Genomic DNA, 19,824 nt, shown 5'->3' with positions numbered 1-19,824 from the left:
AGATGTCCTTTACTAGGTTGAGGAAATTCTCTTCTGTTTCTAGTTTTGCAGAGTTTTAATCAGGAATGCTTAAATTTGCTTTAGAATTTTTATATCTATGTTCACGAGGGACACTAGTCTATAGTTTTCTTATAATGTCTTTGATTTGGGTATTAGGATAATCCTGGCTTCACAGAATGAGTTAAGAACTATTCCCTCCTCTTAAATTTTCTAGAAAAGTCTGTGGAGAAATTGTGTTATATCTTCCTTAAATGTTTGGTAGAAATCTCTACTGAAACCATCTGTGCCTAGATTTTTCTTTGTGGGAAGATATTAACTAAATTTTGCATTACTTTAATAGATACCGTGCTATTAAGGTACTGTATCTATTTGAAAGAATTTGTGTCTTTCAAGGAATTTGCCCTTCTCATCTAAGTTGTCACATTTATTGGCATAAAGTTGTTCATAATATTCCCTTATAACCCTTTTACTATCTGTAGAATCTGTAGTGCTGTCAACTCTCTCATTCCAGATATTGGTAATCTGTCTTTTCTCCTGATCAGTCTTACCTAGAGTTGATCAATTTTACTCCTCTTCTCAAAGAATCAGTTTTGGTTTCATTGTTTTCTCTGGTTTTCTTTTAACTAATTTCTGCCTTAATTGTTATTTGTTTCTTTTCTCCTTACTTTGTGTTTAATTTGCTCTTCTTTTTCTATTTTCTTAAGGTAGAAGCTGAGACCTTTATAGCACTAAATATGAATTTAGTGTTATAAATTTCTATGAGTAATGTTTTGGTAACATCTCATTAACTCTAATATGTTGTGTTTTCATTTTTATTCCACTCAAATAACTTCCTAACTTCTTCAATCCATGAGATATTTAAAAGTATGATACGTAGTTTCCAAATATTCTGGAATTTTTCTAAGGCTCTTTCTGTTATTGATATCTAATTTAATTCCACTGTAGTCACAGACATGTTACATATGTTTAGCCTTTTACTTGCTGATTTTCTGCCTACTTCTTCTATCAACCATTGGGATTGAGGAACTAAAATCTCCAATTATATTTGTGGATTTGACTGTTTCATCTTCTAGTTTTACCAGTTTTTGCTTTGTTTTATTTCACTTTTTTTTTAAAGCTGTTATTAGGTACATAAACATTTAGGACTGTTATGTCCCTTGGATTAACTGACCCCTATTTTATCATGAAATGACTTTATCCATGATAATATTCTTTGCTCTGAAATCTATTCTTGTCTGATATTAATAGACCACTCCAGTTTTCTTCTGACAAGTGTTAATTAAAATGGTCTTTCTCCATCCTTATACACTGTGGTGAAAGGCTGAGTCATTTACCTCTGAGATCAAGAATACAACAGAGACATCCACAATTGTAACCTAATTGTGTCACTGTCTTTAAAGTACATTTCGTGTAAGCACATACAGTTAGAGGACTTTTTCATCCAACAGGACAATCTCTGCCTTTTAATCGGGGTTTTCAGACATTTATACTTAATGTTATTATTAATATGGTACATTTAAGTCTATCATCTTGCTGCTTGTTTTCCATTTGGTCCATCTGTTCTTTAATCCTACTTTTTCTTCTTTTTCTGCCTTCTTTTGGTTTAATCAAATATTTTTAGTGACTGTCTTATTTTCTCCCTTGGTATCTCATCTTTTTTTTAGACCGTAGTACAGGTCTGTACTTTTATCCATATTGCAGTTTATTAATTATAATCATATCCTTCCTCCAACCCCTACCCCACCACCCCCAGCTAACTGATCCTTCTTTTGCACCTGATTTAGTCACCTGTAGAGCCTTCTATCCTTCTCCAATTTTTGTCTTTCACAAATTCTGTTAATTAAGCCCTTTAATTCTCCTCATATAAATCAATGATAACAAATACTATCGAAAGTTTAGAACTGGGGACAGTATCCTGCAACAGATACCAAAATCCTGCCTAGGTGCTCAGTTATCCACTAATCAGATCCACTAGGTATAATTATTCATCCAGTCATGAAAAATGTCCACTGAATATCCCAAACTACAGGGGAAGATAATTAATGAACACAAAATTATATGGAAGATACTAGGACCAACAGGGTAGATCTCTTGAGAAGGGTCATTAAACTATTTTTGTGGGTGGTATCACTAAAAGGGAATGTGATACTTGGCCACCATCATAAAATTCAGAAGATACTTGGCTGTGATACTTTCTTATTGATCATAAACTCAATATACAAATTGTTACAACACTCTTAGTAATACGCTTCATCCTATTCAGTAGAAATTAAGGGTTTAGAAGAGTTATAAGGTGCCAGTGTTTTCATGTTAACTCTGTATTCCATTTTCAGTAAACTCAATAACAAATAGTTACTAAGTTGTCTTTGGAGGGCTTATGTTCTAACAGAGGGAAGAAACAATAAACAAACCTCATTAAGTATACTAAAGATGTTAAGTGATACAATGGAAAATAGAGCAAGATTAGGGGGAACAGACATGCCGGGGGCAAGGCTGCATTTTAAGCATCAGGCTGGGTGAAAAGGGACACGTGAGTAAAGACCTGAAGGCAATAAGGGAGTAAGCCAAGCGGAGAGCTGGGGGAAGAACATCCTAGGCAAAGGGAACAGCCCAATGCAAACGCCTTAAGGCAGGAGTGTGACCAGAGTGCATGAGTAAAGGACACCAATGCGGGGGGAATATTAGCAGAAGGGACCACTAAGGTCATGGGCCTGACTGGCCAGGAGAAGGGTGGACATTTACTTTTCTGTAAAAGCATCAGACAGTAAATATTTTAAGCTTTATAGGCCACATAAAGTCTGTTGTATATTCATATTTTTAAACCAACCCTTTAGAAATGTAAAAACTATTCTTAGCTTACAAGCCTTACAAAAACAGGCGTAGGCAGGATTTGACCTGTAGAACTTAGTTCAGCCCTTGTAAGGACTTTGACTTTTACTCTAAGGGAAATATTATTTGACGCATGTTTTGAAAGAATCATTCTGGTTGTGAAGAGGCAAGAGAGATGAGTTAGAAGAACACTGTAGTAATCCAGAGCAAGGATAATGGTAGCTCAGCCAAGGGTGGTAACTAGGAAAACGGGGTGAAGTGGTTATTAGATTCTGGCTTTTTAACACCCCCACCCCAATAAAGTGGATGGATTTGCTCATGAATTGGATTTGGGAAGTATGAAAGGAGTCATGGATGACTCAAAACTTTTGGCCTGAAGAACTGGAAGGATGGAGTTTCATTAACCATGACTGGGAAGACTACGAGTGGATGTGTGAAATGCATGTTTTGTTCCAAAACAAAATAGAATTCATATTCCTTAAATTGTAGCACAACTTTGTAGCTATTTTGTTTATTCTTCTAGGACTTCAGAATCATTTCTTGTCAAGGTATAAAAAACTCCTGCTGTGATTTGAATAGAACTGCTTTAAGCTTAAAAATTAATTTGATAAGAAATGGCATCTTAACTATATTCCATCCAATAACATGGAGCAAGTATTTTTTCGTACCTCTGAATAAGTTTTTACAGTTTTCTTTATATAGGTTCGACATACTTCCTGATGAAAGTATTCCCAAACACCTTACTTTTGTTCTTGTTGTAAAGTAAACAAAATACTTTAAAAAATTACAATTTTTAGATAGTTTTGATTAGTATTTAGGGAAGCTATGAATTTTGTATTTAGCTGCCCTAGTGAACTCTCATTTTCACACTGAGTCTCTTGTTTTTTGTAAAGATATATTAATATCTTAACACTGAAATTTCCCCTCTTTATTGGAAATAGCTGTGTTTTTTATTTCTAAACCACTTCTTCATGAATTGGCTAGAATTTTCAGAACAATGCTAAATAACAAGTTATGGCAAGCAACCTGGTTTTAATGGGACTACCTTCAAGTTTTCAGTCTTAAGTATGATGTCAAAGTTGTTTTTCATGGTTTTTAATTTAATGGTTAGATTTTCATCTTTGCAATGTTTTCAAGTCTCAGTTCTCTGTTTACCATCTGCATTAGTGCTATTTCCATTTGACTCTTGATAAAAGTAAAATCAGAAAGTCCAGGATTTTCCTCCCTATTCCTCATCTATTTCAGAATAAGTAATTTGCATGGACTGCTCTTCAGAGATGTCCCCTTCCTTTGAAATAAAATTTATTTTTCATAAACTCAACTATTTTTCTTTGCTCTGTTTATCCTAATAGCAAGAGGTCTATTCTTGCTTAGGGTTAGAGCAGGAATTCTCACCTCTGTTTCAAGGGGTCTATGAGGTCAAAACTGTTTTCATATCAATGCCAACACATAATGTGCCTTTTTCCACTGTTGCCATCTGCACTGGTGTTGACTCATAGCCCAAGTCAAGGCAGTGACAACGAACTATACTAGACTAGCTATCACTGTAGTCCTCATCATCATGCACTCAGTTAACAAAAAAAGGCCAGTTTCACTTAAAAATGTCATGAGGAAGCAGAAAAAATTTCATTTTATTAAATTTTGACCTTTGAGTATACATACATCCTTTTAACATTTGGTGTGATAAATGGGAAGAATGCATAAAGCACCTTTTGCCCCTTACTGAAGTACAGCTGCTTATCTTAAGGAAAAGTACTTGGGTAATAATGTTTGAGCTATGAGCCGAACAAGCTGTTTTCTTTATGGAGGATCACTTTTCCTTGAACGAAAAACTGACAAATTATTCAGGCTTGTATATTTGGCAGACATTTTCTCAAAAATAAACAGAGTGAACCTGTCACTTTAATTAGGGAAAACAACCAACAGTATTTGTTGCCAAATTTGAATTTTGAAATTTGAATACACCATAAATAAGTCTGACCACTTCCCAAAACATACTTTTCTGGTGAGATCACAGTGGTGATATTTTAAAATGTGATTTTTTTTATATTTAATAATGTGTGAACATTTGGAAGATGTGTAAGTCAGTGATTCAGAACTTTTTAAATGACCAGTGCATGTTACAAAGTCATGCATGGATAAAGGATATTTTCAAAGTGCAGAGTATGAAAAGTTCATTTACATAGTTTCAGTCTATTATAAACAAGAAACTATCAACTGTCAAATTGCGATGTGATATCAAAAAATATTCAAAATTAACTGAAAAGCTATTAAACTACTTTTCCCTTTTCCAATTATATATCTGTATGAAGCCAGATTTTCTTTATATACTTCAACCAAAATAACGTAACAGCAGACTGAATGCAAACACAGATATGAGAACTCAGCTATCTTCTGTTAAACCAGACATCTTTAAAATGAGTTAGTTTTATCACATCATTAACATTTATCCACATTACTTAGTGTAAGTATGCAAGAAATTATCTAGAATTTTCATGGAAGATCTAAAGTAAAGTTGAATAATAGAAAATTTTATTAATTGTAGATTGCTTTCAATGACAGAAAAATATACTAATTAAATAGCCTATACTTACAAATCTTAATCCCATGAATGTGAACTTCTTTTTCTTATAAGAACACAGGTAAACCACAGAGTCTCAGATTTTTAAAAAATGGTAAAAGTTAATCAGTTTAACTACCAACTCAAAACCGAAAACAACCTAAAATAAAAGATAGGGTGGAAGATGTTGCTCCAAACAAACATTCATTCAATGAATCATCAGGCATCCAGCCCATGGGAATCAGGTACTGTGGAAGGCACAGGTGGGCCAGAAATGACACATGGGTTAAAGAGCTTGAGGTCTAGTAAGGAAGAAAAATACAACCCAAATAAAATCATGTTGAAGATGGCAGCAGTCTTGCCATTTACAAAGGAAGAACCAAATGGTAGAGACTTGTTCTTGGGGTTAAGGGTAAGGCCAGGAGATGGAGCATTCTGGGAAGCCACCTGGAGTAAAGAAATGAATAGGGTGGTTCTGAAAGGTGAACTGGGGCTGAGGTGAAAATGGAACAGGAGAAAACAAGACAAAGGCAGTGTAGCTGATTATTTACTTTAATTGCTTTCAACGAACAGAGGTAAGCTGAGATTGTTAAAGCATACAGAATAAGGAAGAAAGGGGTTCAAATTCACCCAGAGAAGCACAGACCAGGTCACGGAGGGTCTTGTGTGCCCCTTGAGAAGGTTGCACTGAAGATTTAAAGCAGGGGAGATATTTCAGAAGGAGCAGCAAGGAGGCTACAGCTAAGGTCCATAAGAAGAGTCGTAAGGATTTTCATCAAGTAGGAATGGAAACTGAGATCAACCCATAAACCCCTTAGTAAGTAGGGGTTCATACTGTTTATTGAAAGATGATGTTTTAGATAGCAGGGAGACAGACTGGGATGAAAGTCAGGTTTTGGACTGTGGTGCCTGGGTAGAGGGAGATACTCATCATGGATACAGGGAACACAAAAAGAAACCAGGATAGGTATCTCCCCAGGAGGACTACTGTGCAAACACTGATTCCAGGAATCAGATAAACCACTTCAACAATGAAAAAAAATTGAAATCTAAATAAAATTGAAAACCTCTAATGAGAAATGGAGGAAAAAAGTTAGAAATATATTCTTAGATGGTAGTACCACAGAAAACACATGGTGTTTAAGCCGCAGCAAATGCCACTTTAGGACTATATTTTTAAAACCCTAAATATAGATATAACTCCTATATATATAATAGATAAACAGGTTTCTACTGTATAGCACAGGGAATTATATTCAATATCTTGTGGTAATCTATAATGAAAAAGAATATGAAAACAGAATATATGTATGTATATGTACGACTGAAACATTATGCTGTACACCAGAGACTGACACATTGTAAACTGACTATACGTCAATAAAAAAAAGAATGCAAAAAAACCCCAAATAAACCCAAATTGGGATTTACTGATTTTTAGAAATCACCTCATAATTTGTCTTATAGTTGCTCCTAATCACAATATTGAAAATATAAGAGGAAGCCAAGTATATACCTTTTCTGCTTTTTTGTCAGAAATGTCTTGCTTTTCCAGCACAGCCATGCTTTCCTTCAGGTTCTTCACGATGTCTGCAGGAGATTTGTGAGACTTCCCGAAGGGGAACGGCATGGCGGCAGCGACAGGCGCCTCACTGCGCTCTGCCTGCTTCACCTGGGGACACAGCACAAGGAACAAGTGAGGAAAAGTGAGGCTGACAGAAGACATGCTTTCTAAATCCTCCTTTGAAAAGAAAACTAGTGTTCGAGAAAGTTATTTTATATGACTTTCAAAATTAGTACTTGGAAACAAATAAATATATGAGAAATGATAATAAAGAAATATCTTAGAATTACAGAACACTTTGTACTTTTCAAATCACAGTTTTAATCCCTTGCTCTCTTAACCATCCATTTAAGGAGGAACATGATGGTGCTGATGAGGGAGGGCAACTAGTACTGCCTGGTCCCCGCTAAGCAATTTAACCCATCATCTATGGGATCCTTTCAAACAGTTCCCACACAGACACTGTATCACTCCCATTTACAGGCGAAGTTGAACATGGTTAAGAAACTGGCTTAAGGTACTAAGGGGGAAAACCAGCTCAGGTCTGTGTTGATGCAAAATATCCTTAATCACGACACTATACCTCCGATTAATAGACACCTCTATTGTACAGTTGAGGAAACTGAAGTAAAAAGTTAGGTAAGGAACTTAGCCAAAAAGCACTAGCAACAGGCCCTCTCCCTGTCTCTCCAGAGGAGGCCTTTTCCTGTGTTCATGCTGCTTCCTCCCAATCACTCTGGTGGGCACACCCATCCTCCTCTTCAGTCAGTCCTATGGTCTCAGGGCTGGAGAGAACCTTGGACAGAGCCTTGGACAAATCTCTCATCAGATCCCCAAATCCTTTAAGTGACGGTGTACTTTTACTGCCTGGATACAACTATCTCTTATGAAGGAACTCAAGGGATAAAACTCTGGGGATAATGAAATTCTGGAAGTTCTCGATTTTTTTGTGGTCAGCAGAAAACAACACTTCAACCACATAAACCACAATATTACATCATCCAGAAAGAGGACATCAACTATTCCAAGAAGTCACAATGAAAAACAAAGTTAACAGGATAAACAATGGAAGTAACTTAGGAACATGTTGGAAGTTACAATTTATTTCACTAAATAAACTAAAAGAAGTTATACCCACAGGCATTAAACAACCTCATACGAGATACCAAAAGATAACACTTTTGAGAAGAACCTTACAGTTTGCTTAGATCAGCGGTTTTCAAACTGTGAGTTTGAAACTCCTATATTTAACTGCCCCTGGCACCCACTGCCCACTTCTGCCAAGTGGGAAGAGGTGGGTCTTGGCTATCTTAACCCTATTGTTTCCCCCGTCAACATATCTCTGTTGCATAGCATCATAGTAACGCTTCTTCTGACCTCTGCCTAAGACTTCATTTGAAGAAAGTACTGGAATGTTTTTTCTCTAAAGTTTGAGATATAGTGATCTGCATATCTGTTTACAAATAAACCTTTAGGGAAAAGAACATGCAAATGAACGCCAGTGTTAAGTCTACAATTAAATCATGAACAGGTATGCTATTTCTAGACAATGCTTTGATATGATCTATTCTGACAATCTCTATACCAAGATATCATCTATATAGTTCACCTTATCTCAGCTTGCAAATCCCTTTTCAATCACATTAAAACCGCATCTTCATTAACCAAAGGGAAATGTCCTCAAACACAGGTTCTCAAAATTCTAAATATCTTTTCTATGACAAGAGGTTTGGATCAACTACAGGTAAGTTATTCCCAAGTGGCTGTTACATTCTCTCTCTGATTACTTGGCTAAATGGGGCCCAAATCCCAAATCATTCTTTTCCATTACTTTTTTCTTTTTAATCTTTTTTTTTTTTTGGAGGAGGGGTGGGGGGCAATGCAGGTTGCTTCTCCATAAACACAGTGGATTCACACTCACAACAGATCCTATGAAGATATAATCTTCCCTATCTGTACTCCACAAATAATGGCAGTGATGCTACAAATCAACGCTGGGTGGAGGGTGGGAATGTTTCATGGTATTTTGCAGGAAGTGTTAGGGTGCTATGCAACAGAGATATTTTCAGCTCTGGCTCAATGGTGGAAGAAGTGACTTTTCAGGGCAAAAGGGGTCTTAAAAAGTCCTACCACATACTAAATGTTGGTCACAGCAGAAGGAGTACAGCTGCTGAAGACAACATATGTATAAAATGCTTTTGTGAGGGAAAGGGGAAGCATGATACAATCATTCCTCCTAATTAATACCCTGGGCAGCCAGGATTTTGCAGAACTTACAAATTAGGAAGACTGCACTTTGAGGAAATACAATTAGGAACAAGTACCCCAAACAAGCAGTGGACACTCCTCAGCAGGCTCCAATCCAGCCATGGTGGTGAGGCTGTCCTGGCATGCTTTTATTTTCTCTCCTCCTCCCTCCCTCTCTCATATACACACTTTAAATTTATTGCTTTAAAAATACATTTAACTATAACTACTAAGTAAAGGAATAAATAAGAAGTGTATAACTTTATTATCAAATATATAAATAAAAACTATATCACACAGCTCTTAAAGTATGAGTGCAGCAATTAAACAAATCCTTTTATTTCTTTCATTTACTCCTCAGGTTCACCAATTCTTATGCTTGAGGGGCAAAAACAAGGAAATAAAACCCCTTAAAACTCCTGCATTGGAAACTGCTTATGCCTGAATTTGCTTTGTATTAAGCTTACATATCTTATACTAATGTATGCTACTCAGTGATCCAACTTCTTAAGTAATTAACTGAAAACCTAGGTAAGGTTAAAATTCATGAATGGTTCCTAACTGGTAACCAAGCAGGTTGACAACACATGTCCCTAGAACACTGCTAAAAGGCTAAGAAGCATAATGTTTTAAGAAATAGTTTTTAATAAATGTTAGATTAATATGCATAGAGCAACTAAGTATTTATTGCGTTACTGACTTTACAATGCATATACTAAAGAAAACAAAAGCAGCTACTGAGACAAATGTTACAGGTTAATGGTGAAATCATGGATGTGTCCTTAAGTACGTTCATTAAAGACACGGAGAAAGATAACAAAATAACCAGTCAAAAGAGGTGGTACCTTTAGGGAGCAGGAAAAGTGTGGAGGACTGGTATTTTTACTTACAAACCCATTTTGTAACTATTTGTCTCCTTCGATTTCACATGTATAACTTCAATAAACATAAAAACTAAGTTTAAGGAAATCAATGGATAATATAAAACAATCTATCGTTAACACATAAAAAGTATCCTTTATACTACTCATAAAAAATTTGAATGGAAGGCTGAATGACAGAGAAAAGTAAGGCTGCCAATTTACTAATCTTGAAAATCAGATAGAGCCAATAGGACCAGCAGTGTTTTTCAAACTTTGATTATGATCTATAAGAAAACTATTTAAAATGTTACACATGTGCACTTGCACAACACACACAAACACACACACACACACCGCCAAAACTGATATTTTTTATTTTATTCAATTATGTTTTTTAAAAAAAGTTGGTGACTAAACAAGTTTTCCTGAATCACTAATTGATTTTTGTGACAGACAATAAAGAGGAACATGAAAATTTGGAACCAAATACAAACAGTTTAAGAGTTGAACATGAAGCTTCAGTCTCCTTACTTCAGTCCTTACAAGCAACAGAGGTTAATCCCTTCACAGAACAACTCATGACCTTCCAACAAGGCTCAAATGACAGTAAAGGCACCACTGAGAGTGGACTCTTCAGCTCACAATGCTTCCTCCTAGGAGTGGAGATGGTAACTTCACAGGGGCTGGTCCACCATCAAGCAGACTATTCACAAGGCTCTGTGTCCTTGAAGGACATGAAACACACAGGGACATGTCTGAGTTTTGGAACTGACAATCCCAAGAGTATGCAGATGCCCAAGCTGGAAGTAACAACAATTAAGCAAGGTTAAGATAGTTAAAAGACACCTTTTACCATAACCATCTGCTTGCCTCTCATTTCCACTTTCCCCCCTTTATCATAAGCATTTGAAAGAATTTTAGGGAACAATAACAAGAATCCACTGACCAAGGCCCTTCAGTAACTTTTCATTGCCCTTATGATAAAATCCAAATTCTTTACCACAGCGTTCAAGGCTTTACCCATCCCCAACTTAGCAGCACAGCCCTCTGGCCTCTATTACAGAGGTCCAGCAACACTGAGGTCCTTTCTGTTCATTAATATGGCAACTATCTCACACATGCAAATATTGCAAAAATCTTAATTTTTAGATCTAGTTGGATATATGGATTTTCATTTTTACTCAATTTTCTGTATGTTCAAGTGTTTTCTTAAACTATGTTTTGCCTAAACTGTATTTTAGACAGAACTGGAGTTCACGAAGGAAATGGACAAAAATACATATTATAATTTAAATAATTTAGTTATCAAATACCTACTTCCCCCATCCCTTAAAAAAAAAAAAGGTTCATAATAAGCCGCAGGATTCCTTGGGCTGAGTCAAAATTACTAATGCCATTGGGAGAAAGCTAGTCACCGTGGGAATTATAAAGAGGGCTGTGGAAAACCCACACCTACATTTCTCAAACTAGGGGTAAGCCTGCTCCTAATGGTAATCAGGGTGTATGCTTGAATCCCAAAGATAAAGAGTTAGAGGGGAAATTTAACTCGAAAACTAGGGGGAGTGGGGACAGGAGTGGGGAATAATTTAGCATGCTTTTATATTAAAATTAATATTTATGAAATTACATGCTAAAACTGCATGAAAGGAATCTGCATGAACATTTAGCACTGCACACCCCTTAGCTTTCATGCATTTGTTGTTTTCCTGTCTCTCCAAATGCCCTTTCTTTCTGCCTTTAATTCAATGACTCATCTCTATTCCAATGTTGATGTCCTTCAAGGTTTTATCTTTGCTGTCTTCTTACCCATATTCTGAGTGATCTCATCTACCCATGTTTTCAACAACCTGAAATCTATCTCCAGCCCCAACCAATCAGCCTGCAGTTCCAACCGCTGCTTCCTACAGATGTCCTCCTGCAACTCAAACGTCATCCCCAAGTCCTGCTTATTTTTCTAAATTCCCCTTCACAGTGAATGGATCCATTGTTCACCCAATCACAAAACTTGGTCTTTACAGCAGACTCTTTCCACTCATTAACTCTTCCATATAATCAGTTCAAAATTTCAGTAAATTCTATTTTCTAAATCTTTCTGTCCCTACAGACATCAAGTGGAGACCCTCACTATTCTCCACATAGGGCAAGTGGCTGTCAATGGGGCCAAAATCATCCCAAGATGTTCTGGAAATGTGGTTGTCACAATAGCTGGGACGTTTACTGATCTGCTGAAATCACTTAAAAAGGGAGAGGAGATGCTTTTTGTGTCATTGTTCACATAAGCATAGTCCTCAACTAGCTTCTATATCCTTGGTGTAGAGGGGAGAAGAGTTAGGCTGGGGATCAGAATAATTGAAGCCTTTCTATCTATTCCTGCATCTATGTCCATCACTGAGAGTTAAACTTCTAGCTTTAAAAAAAATGGTTACAGTGTTCATTCAGAATTCAAACACTAAAGGACTACACAAGGTAGAAAGTGAAAACCACCTGCAAAGCCTACAGGGACAGCTAGTATTAACAGTTTGATTAACAGTCTTTTTATTACTTGCTCTGTATTTGTGGTCTTTTGCACTGGGAATCTACTCTTTTCTCCAAAACAGATGGAGACCAGATGATAGCAGAAATGGTCACTTCTATCTTACAAAGCACAAAAACTTCAAATCACTGCTCTTTTAGGTTAATACTCCTAAGAGTATTAATACTCCACCCCCAAGAAACTGCTGGGTAACACACAGAACACCCACTGGGAACCCAGGAAGTCTAACATCACTAGAGTCAAGATGGTTAGGCACTGCCCTTCTTAGGCACTCTGACTGCTTTTGACTTGTGCAACACATCCCTAACTGTAACTAACTCTAGTTACGTATGTACTGACAAATACTGAAAAGTAGCCAAATGGTTCATAAGCCACTAATTAGGACATTCATTCATTCAAGAACCAACTGTGCACACACTATGTGCTACAAACTCAAGGCACCAAGAGTGCTTGCTCTCAAGCAGACACCATTCTGGCATGTGTAGGTGTGGGTGTCAATGTTTAGAGACAATAATGAAAAGCTGCTGAATGACAACACATTCCTAGACAGCTGAGTTCACAGGACACTATGTTAACATATCTGCTACATCTGACTCACAAACTTTGTGTTCAAATGAAAAAACTGCATACAATGAGACCGCTGTACACAAGAACTATTAAGGTACTTAATTAAGTAGTCATGGAAAGTGTGAAATGTAGTACACATCTGAATCCATTTTTTAGATAGATGGCTCTGAGACTGAAACCCCTGCTTCCAGGTTAATGCTACTTGATTCAAATAAATATTAAGTATCTACAATATGCCAGATACTGTGTTAGGTGGTAGACTATCTATACAGTAAGGCAGGGCAATCATATAAAGCAGAGTAGTTAATTACATGGGGTTTAAAGACAGCCTGGGTCCCAATCCTGATTTCACTTATCTGACTTACACTTTTCTAAGCTCCCTTTCCTCTTCTCCTAAAACAGGAGAAACAATTGCTCCCTCACAACTTGGTACAAGAATTGCACGTGTTTCAAGTGCTTAGCACAGCATTTGCATATGGTAAAATCCAAATAGTAGGAAAGGATAGTTATGTGGGGTTTTTTTCCCTTCTAAAATCTGATTCATGACTATTATTTCCAGAACCAAAATGCGTGTAAAAAAAAAGATATCCACACAGACTGTACAGCAATATAAAATGAGTGATCTTATCCTTTTTAAAACTGCATTTAAAACTTCTGATTCAGTTTTTGGAAGGATGAGATATACACCCTTATAAGCTGCAAATAAGATGCAGTGACTTATATGTATGACTGAAACATTATGCTGAGCCCCAGAAATTGACAAAACATTGTAAACTGACCATACTTCAAGAAAAAAAGATGAGGGAAAAAAAAAGATCCAATGACACTGAGCCCCATTAAAATAAACCATGAGTAACTTTAAGAAATAGCTGAATCTTTTGGTTAATTACCAAAGCTACCAAATACACAGCTCATCATCAACTATGTCAAAACCAAAATTAAGTGTTCAAGAGCATACGAGGCTTTGACAGGTGCTTTGCAATTAATAGATCTTGACCAGCCCAATGATGTTCGACACTGAACAGTATGCAGGAGTCAAATGACAGTTTTTAATAGCCTAGATGGCAAATCAGATGGTTGCCTCGGTGGTAATAGTAGCAGTATTCAAAATAACGTAAGATCTCTCCTAAAGTACTATATACTTCACAGCTTACAAAGCCCCGTCACTTATTTGTTTAACCTCTCCCCCAATGACCTCCCATTTCACTCAGAATAAAACCCACACTGCTGACCAAGGCCTGCAAGACTCCTTGTGATCTCCTCCTCTCTGGCTTCAGCCACACTGCCTGGCTTGCCATTCCAGTGCCAGACCTAAGCACATTCCCCAGACTGTTCATGGAGAGATCTTAGCTCAAATCTCCACAGTTCTCTCCCTCATTTTACTCACAGGGCCCTCCCTGACCAATGTTTCCAAAATAGCGCTCTCCCCAAATCTCATCTTATCCTGCTTCACTGCTCTCCCAGCACTGATCACCACTACCAGACACACATTAATAAAGAAGGGAGCAAATAAACATCAGTCCCAGGAAAAGGGCTTTGCTGGTTTCACTCATTCATTGCTGTAAACCCAGAAACTGGAATAGTGTCTGGAACATACTTGTAGAATATTTGTAGAACAAACAACCTGTCTATTTTGATCCTTGAGGAAAGAGTAGAACTCTTTTGATCCTTTATTCCTAAGGGAAGTTTAATCATTTTTTTTCCTGTTCTATAGATGAGTAAACTAAGGCTCAAAAATATTGAATAATCTGTTCAAATACCATGAAGCTAGTTAGTAAAGTGGAAGAGCAAGGATTTCCAAGGTTTTGACTCTAACTCTTATTAGCATCATCTGTCAGGTTATCTATTATCTTTCATATGACAATGAATATGTTCATTATATATCAGTAGACTTAAAAATGCTTCTCTCTTAAACCTGCTTCTCTAAGATTTATGTACTAAAATGGCAACTGAATCATTATTTAAAACAGTGGAAAAAGGAAAAAAATCCTCAGGAAATATAATTAAACATTGTGAAGTCACTTAAAAATCAAAGCTTCTGAAGATTTCTACTGATGTGAAAAAATGCCCACAATCCTTTTAACTGAAAACACTTTAGATACAAAAGTGTGTGTGTGTGTGTATACGTGCGTGTGTATGTATGTATGTATGTGTATATATATCTCTCTCTCCTGTGTGTGATCTAAATATGCAAACCCATATGCTAGGAGAAAAAATATCAAAGGTTAATAATGGATAGGGAGAATGTGAGTTGTATATTAAATTTTTCTAAAGGTTAAATATTTACAATGTACATGTAATACTGTTTTTTACTGATTATAAAAGTGCTTCTTCAAAAAAAAAAAAAATTAGTACAAGATCATTCCCAATAAAAGGAACAAGGGCTCCATGAAGGAACAGTAAATATATAAAGTGAACCTGGGACATGTTACCTCAGAAAGCAAAGATGAATGGGGTCATGCCAAAAAAGACACAGGAACCAGTCTGAAAGACTCCCATAGGCCTAGGATAGTACAATTTGGGTATAAAAAAAGAAAAATTACTGCAATGAATTGACATGCAAATTAAAAGTTACATATATAATTTGTGAAAATGAATATATGTATATGCAAGACTGGGACATTGTGCTATACACCAGAAATTGATACACTGTAATTGACTGTACTTCAATTTTAAAAGTTACATGTACAATTTGTAAATTATCATATATAATAAGTAACTATAATATAGTTAATATGAAACATTAAAATCCTTGAAAATTATAATACTAAAAAGGAAAATTTACTGGTCACCTTAGAGTTTGTGAGAACTCAATACCCCAAAAACTGGGAAATAAAAGAAAGGGAATGGCACATTTATCCCATCTTTTCTGTAACAGCCTGTTTTTGAGATAACCAAATAGTTGAATGGGAAAGTTCTTTATAGAAGATTCACATAGCTAATAATGTAGAAAGACAGAAAATCACCATTTTGTAATCCTTGATGAAATAAGCATCAATTTAGGCAACAATCATCAATGGCCATCAAAATCAGAGGTGAAAGGTTGATAAGAGAACTTCACAGTGGATACACTGGACCTGATACTTTGGAACACACTGATCTATCACTAAAAATAGGAAAACCAGACATCAATGTGTCTCATGATAGGATGCACAGGAAGTACAAAGCTCTACCTATAAAAATATTTGACCTCCTTTCCCCCACTTTAAAAAAAAAAGAATCTAATTAAGTTTCTAGATCTATCAGTCTACAGGAAACACAGCGGATGGAGGAACAAGTTTAACAACATCACAAGGAAGCACTGAGTCAAATCCAAAACAAGGGATACTCAACAAGACAAATATTGGGTTTCGGCAACAAATCAAATAGCACGAGAGAAGAGGGGCAGGAAAGGCACGAAGAGGATGTTAAGAAATAAAAGAGACTCACTAGAAATAGTTAAATGTATGCATTTTCTCTGAAGCCTGATTCAAATAAACTATAAAAGATATACAAGCAAATCAGGAAAATTATACACTGGGTATGATAATTAAGAAATTATTGTTAATTTTGTCAGGTATTATATGTAAAAGAAAATCCTTATTAATTAGACATACATACTGAAGTATGGGTGGTTTGGGGTTTGCTTCACCCACTAGAGATGGTCTTGCAGGGTGAGTGAGCAGGAAATCTAAGAAAGCATCTATAATCTAGCTACTACTATGTACAAAGCTGGACCCACATTAGCTTAGCAACTCCAACTGTATGTTGTTTGTGCCATGAATATAAACATGGCAAAATTCTGACTAAAGTGTAATAGAGTCATGTAATTAACCAAGATGAAATACTGAAAAGGTTGATCTGGGTTCTCAAGTTTGTGGCATAATTTGCAGAACCATCCTGTTTTAGATCATCATAGCTCTTTCGCATTGACTTTTTATTAGTGTTAAATTAGAATAAACTTAATAAACTGATCACCTGGGCATTACACTATGCCGTGTATTCTCTAATCCAAGGTCTATGAATGCTTTCTATCCATGAAACTACCTCTTCTCACTTTCCCCAGCTCCTATGGTAAATACTTCCTGTACATCTTAAGATTCACATAAAAGGCCAGCCCTGAGATCCCATGTTGAGTGTGTGCATCAGGATTCAAGGCAAGTCTCTTGACTCCAAATTCTCTTTCTATTTGTTCTGTCATCTTATACGGATCAAGTATTACAAAAATGTACAACATAAAAGTATGAAAACTATCAAAAACAGTAACCAGAAATAAATGTTAAGTGACTTTTTAAAAACATTTTAAAATTCTGATCAAATAGACAAAAGGCAATTTTAAGATTATTATGAATTAAATATGAAAAGGATACCCCCTGAATATCCCTTGTCCTTCCCGCACACAAAAAACTACCAAAAAAAAACAAAAAACAAAAAAACAAAACTGGCCAATACCTCTGTTCCATATACTTTAGAGAGGATTTTTATTGCTCATCATTGACAACCCAAGTTCCTTTTGTGTTAAGTTATCAGAAGCACATTGCCTCGAGAACTAGGAACTACTTTCCAGCTCCAGACAAGTCTCCCAAACACATACACAGGTCTGAGAGATCAGAGCTTCTCCAGGGATTCATCCTCTGGGAAAATGCCCTATTAACTAAAACAAAGCTCCTTCAGGCATATGCTTAATAATTTTTCCAGAGCATTTCTAAAAAAGAGAGAATGTCAGAGACTTCAAATCTTTTTAACATAGAGGTGTAGGTAAGAGCAGATTATTGTTGGTGGAACATTCTCCATGACCCTAAAGCTCAATGTACCAATTATATATGTCATACGGATCATTAATTACAATTTTTCGTAATCAAAAGTAGTAAAAAAATTACTAGGTAAATGGATCTTTAGTAGTATTCCCACAAGTTTAAATTTCTAGAGAAAAATCCTATTTTAAATTAATAGCTTTTTGTTCTGAATGAATTACAGATCAAATACTTAACAATATAGGCTTAGTAAATGTGATGTTTAGAAATAATTTCACTTTTTTGTTCTAAAACAGGCTTTCTGTTATTCCTTGAAAGTTTCTTTTAGTTATACTAAACAAGAGAATGTCAAATTATGAATGTTTCTGAAATATGCTCTAATGATAAAATTCATTCTTTATTTGAACAACAAAGCAAGAGACACCTTATAGAAGAAGGCTTTGCTTTAGTAGATTTTTAAACAAAAGTAATTTTACAAGGATTTTTTAAGCCACTGGCTCTTTTTTTTTTTTTTTAAAGCTATGTATTACTTTTACAAACAGGAAACTCGTATTAAACCTCAAACACTTATGGAGAGAACTATATAACTAGCGTCACATTTCACTGTGGACTATGCAGTCATAGTGGATTTCCAAGACTAAAACTAGAATAATTAAGTACAATAGAATATTTCAAGCTGCCTTAAATCCCTTCTGAAAATAGGCAGGCACGTACAAACAATCACTTAAACAGTTCTAGAATTCCCTTAAAAATATGGTTGACAGTGTTTTAAGCAAACTGAACATAACTAATTCTTAGGAGTTTATCATGTTTCAGAGCTCTTTGCCATCTTTCTTGTAAGTTTAAAAAACCTTAAAAATTCACACACACACACACACACACACACACACACACGCACGCACACACAATGACTTGAATCTGGCTTCCACAGAAAAGTTTGCTCTTTATACATCTGCTTCTTGCTCCAGTTTAGTATTGGCCCAGTAATACAGTTTTCAAGTATCTTTTGTTGTTTAAAAGAAAGGTAGTTTGCTCAGGACTAAAATAAGTTGTCATGAATGGGAGTACTCTTCTAAATGTCTTTCTTCTAGTTGTGACTAAATGAACGTCAAGTTCCAAAACTGCTTAATAATATTATAAAGTCGAGTTATATAACTTGAGGTCTACGTCCTTATATTTCAATTTTCTGTATGAACACAGCTTGGCAAAACTTTTAAATATTTTATGTCAATAATTTCACACAAAATATACATTTAACAATGTCTTTTAAATTCATTATATAAGTAAATACATACTTTTTTCATAGCTGAAATTGTTGGACCAACACATCTCTTTTCTGAGTCAGCAGGAGGTCACTGCAGCATTCCTCCAAAGGACAGACTGTTTTGTAACTATTTCAGCAAAAATACTCAGGTCATACATAGGCTTCAGGTCTTATTTCTAATGCATTACTGTATTTCTCTTTTGTGCCCAACCTGTCTGCCCAGCTTGACTTTTTCCTGGAAGTCATGTAAAATGAGTGAGAATAAAGAAACTTCTTGTCTTTCTCTCTACCAGCCAGACATACCTGACTCTGGACAGTCACTGAGTGTATGTGTCAGTTCTTCATCTTTATAAAAACCAAAGAAATGATACTTGACCTGTCCACCTTAGGAAGCAATCTTCTATAAAGAATGACAAAGCAAAGGGCTGTTCTGGCCACAAAAAGACCACAGTGTTCTGTATATCAGATACCAGAATGACAGAAGACAAGGAGGCTCTGACTGGGGTAAGGTAGCAGTCTGAGGGTCAAAACATGAAGAACAGTAGCTTGTACCAAAAGCCAATCTATGCTGCCATCAGCAGTGCATGAGGGCAGCCATCTCCTCACCAGCCACCCAGCATAAGCCCTATTGATCTTTTTGATTTTTGCCGGTCCATCAGATTAA

General features: G+C 36.0%; 1 protein-coding gene across 3 annotated transcripts in view; it reads right to left on the bottom strand.

The window, feature by feature from the left end:
• CAB39 (calcium binding protein 39) overlaps window positions 1–19,824 on the bottom strand; it is an 85,423-nt gene that overhangs the window by 42,903 nt on the left and 22,696 nt on the right. For all 3 annotated transcript variants that reach the window (XM_074364462.1, XM_074364464.1, XM_074364463.1), the window contains exon 2: window positions 6,906–7,061. In XM_074364462.1, coding sequence (XP_074220563.1) covers window positions 6,906–7,019 — 114 coding nt within the window. In that variant the 5' untranslated portion in view covers window positions 7,020–7,061. The remainder of the gene's footprint in view (window positions 1–6,905; window positions 7,062–19,824) is intronic.

The sequence above is a fragment of the Camelus bactrianus genome, chromosome 5 (assembly GCF_048773025.1).
Source record: "Camelus bactrianus isolate YW-2024 breed Bactrian camel chromosome 5, ASM4877302v1, whole genome shotgun sequence".
NCBI lineage: Eukaryota > Metazoa > Chordata > Mammalia > Artiodactyla > Camelidae > Camelus > Camelus bactrianus.
This window is presented reverse-complemented; position numbering and strand designations above follow the sequence as displayed.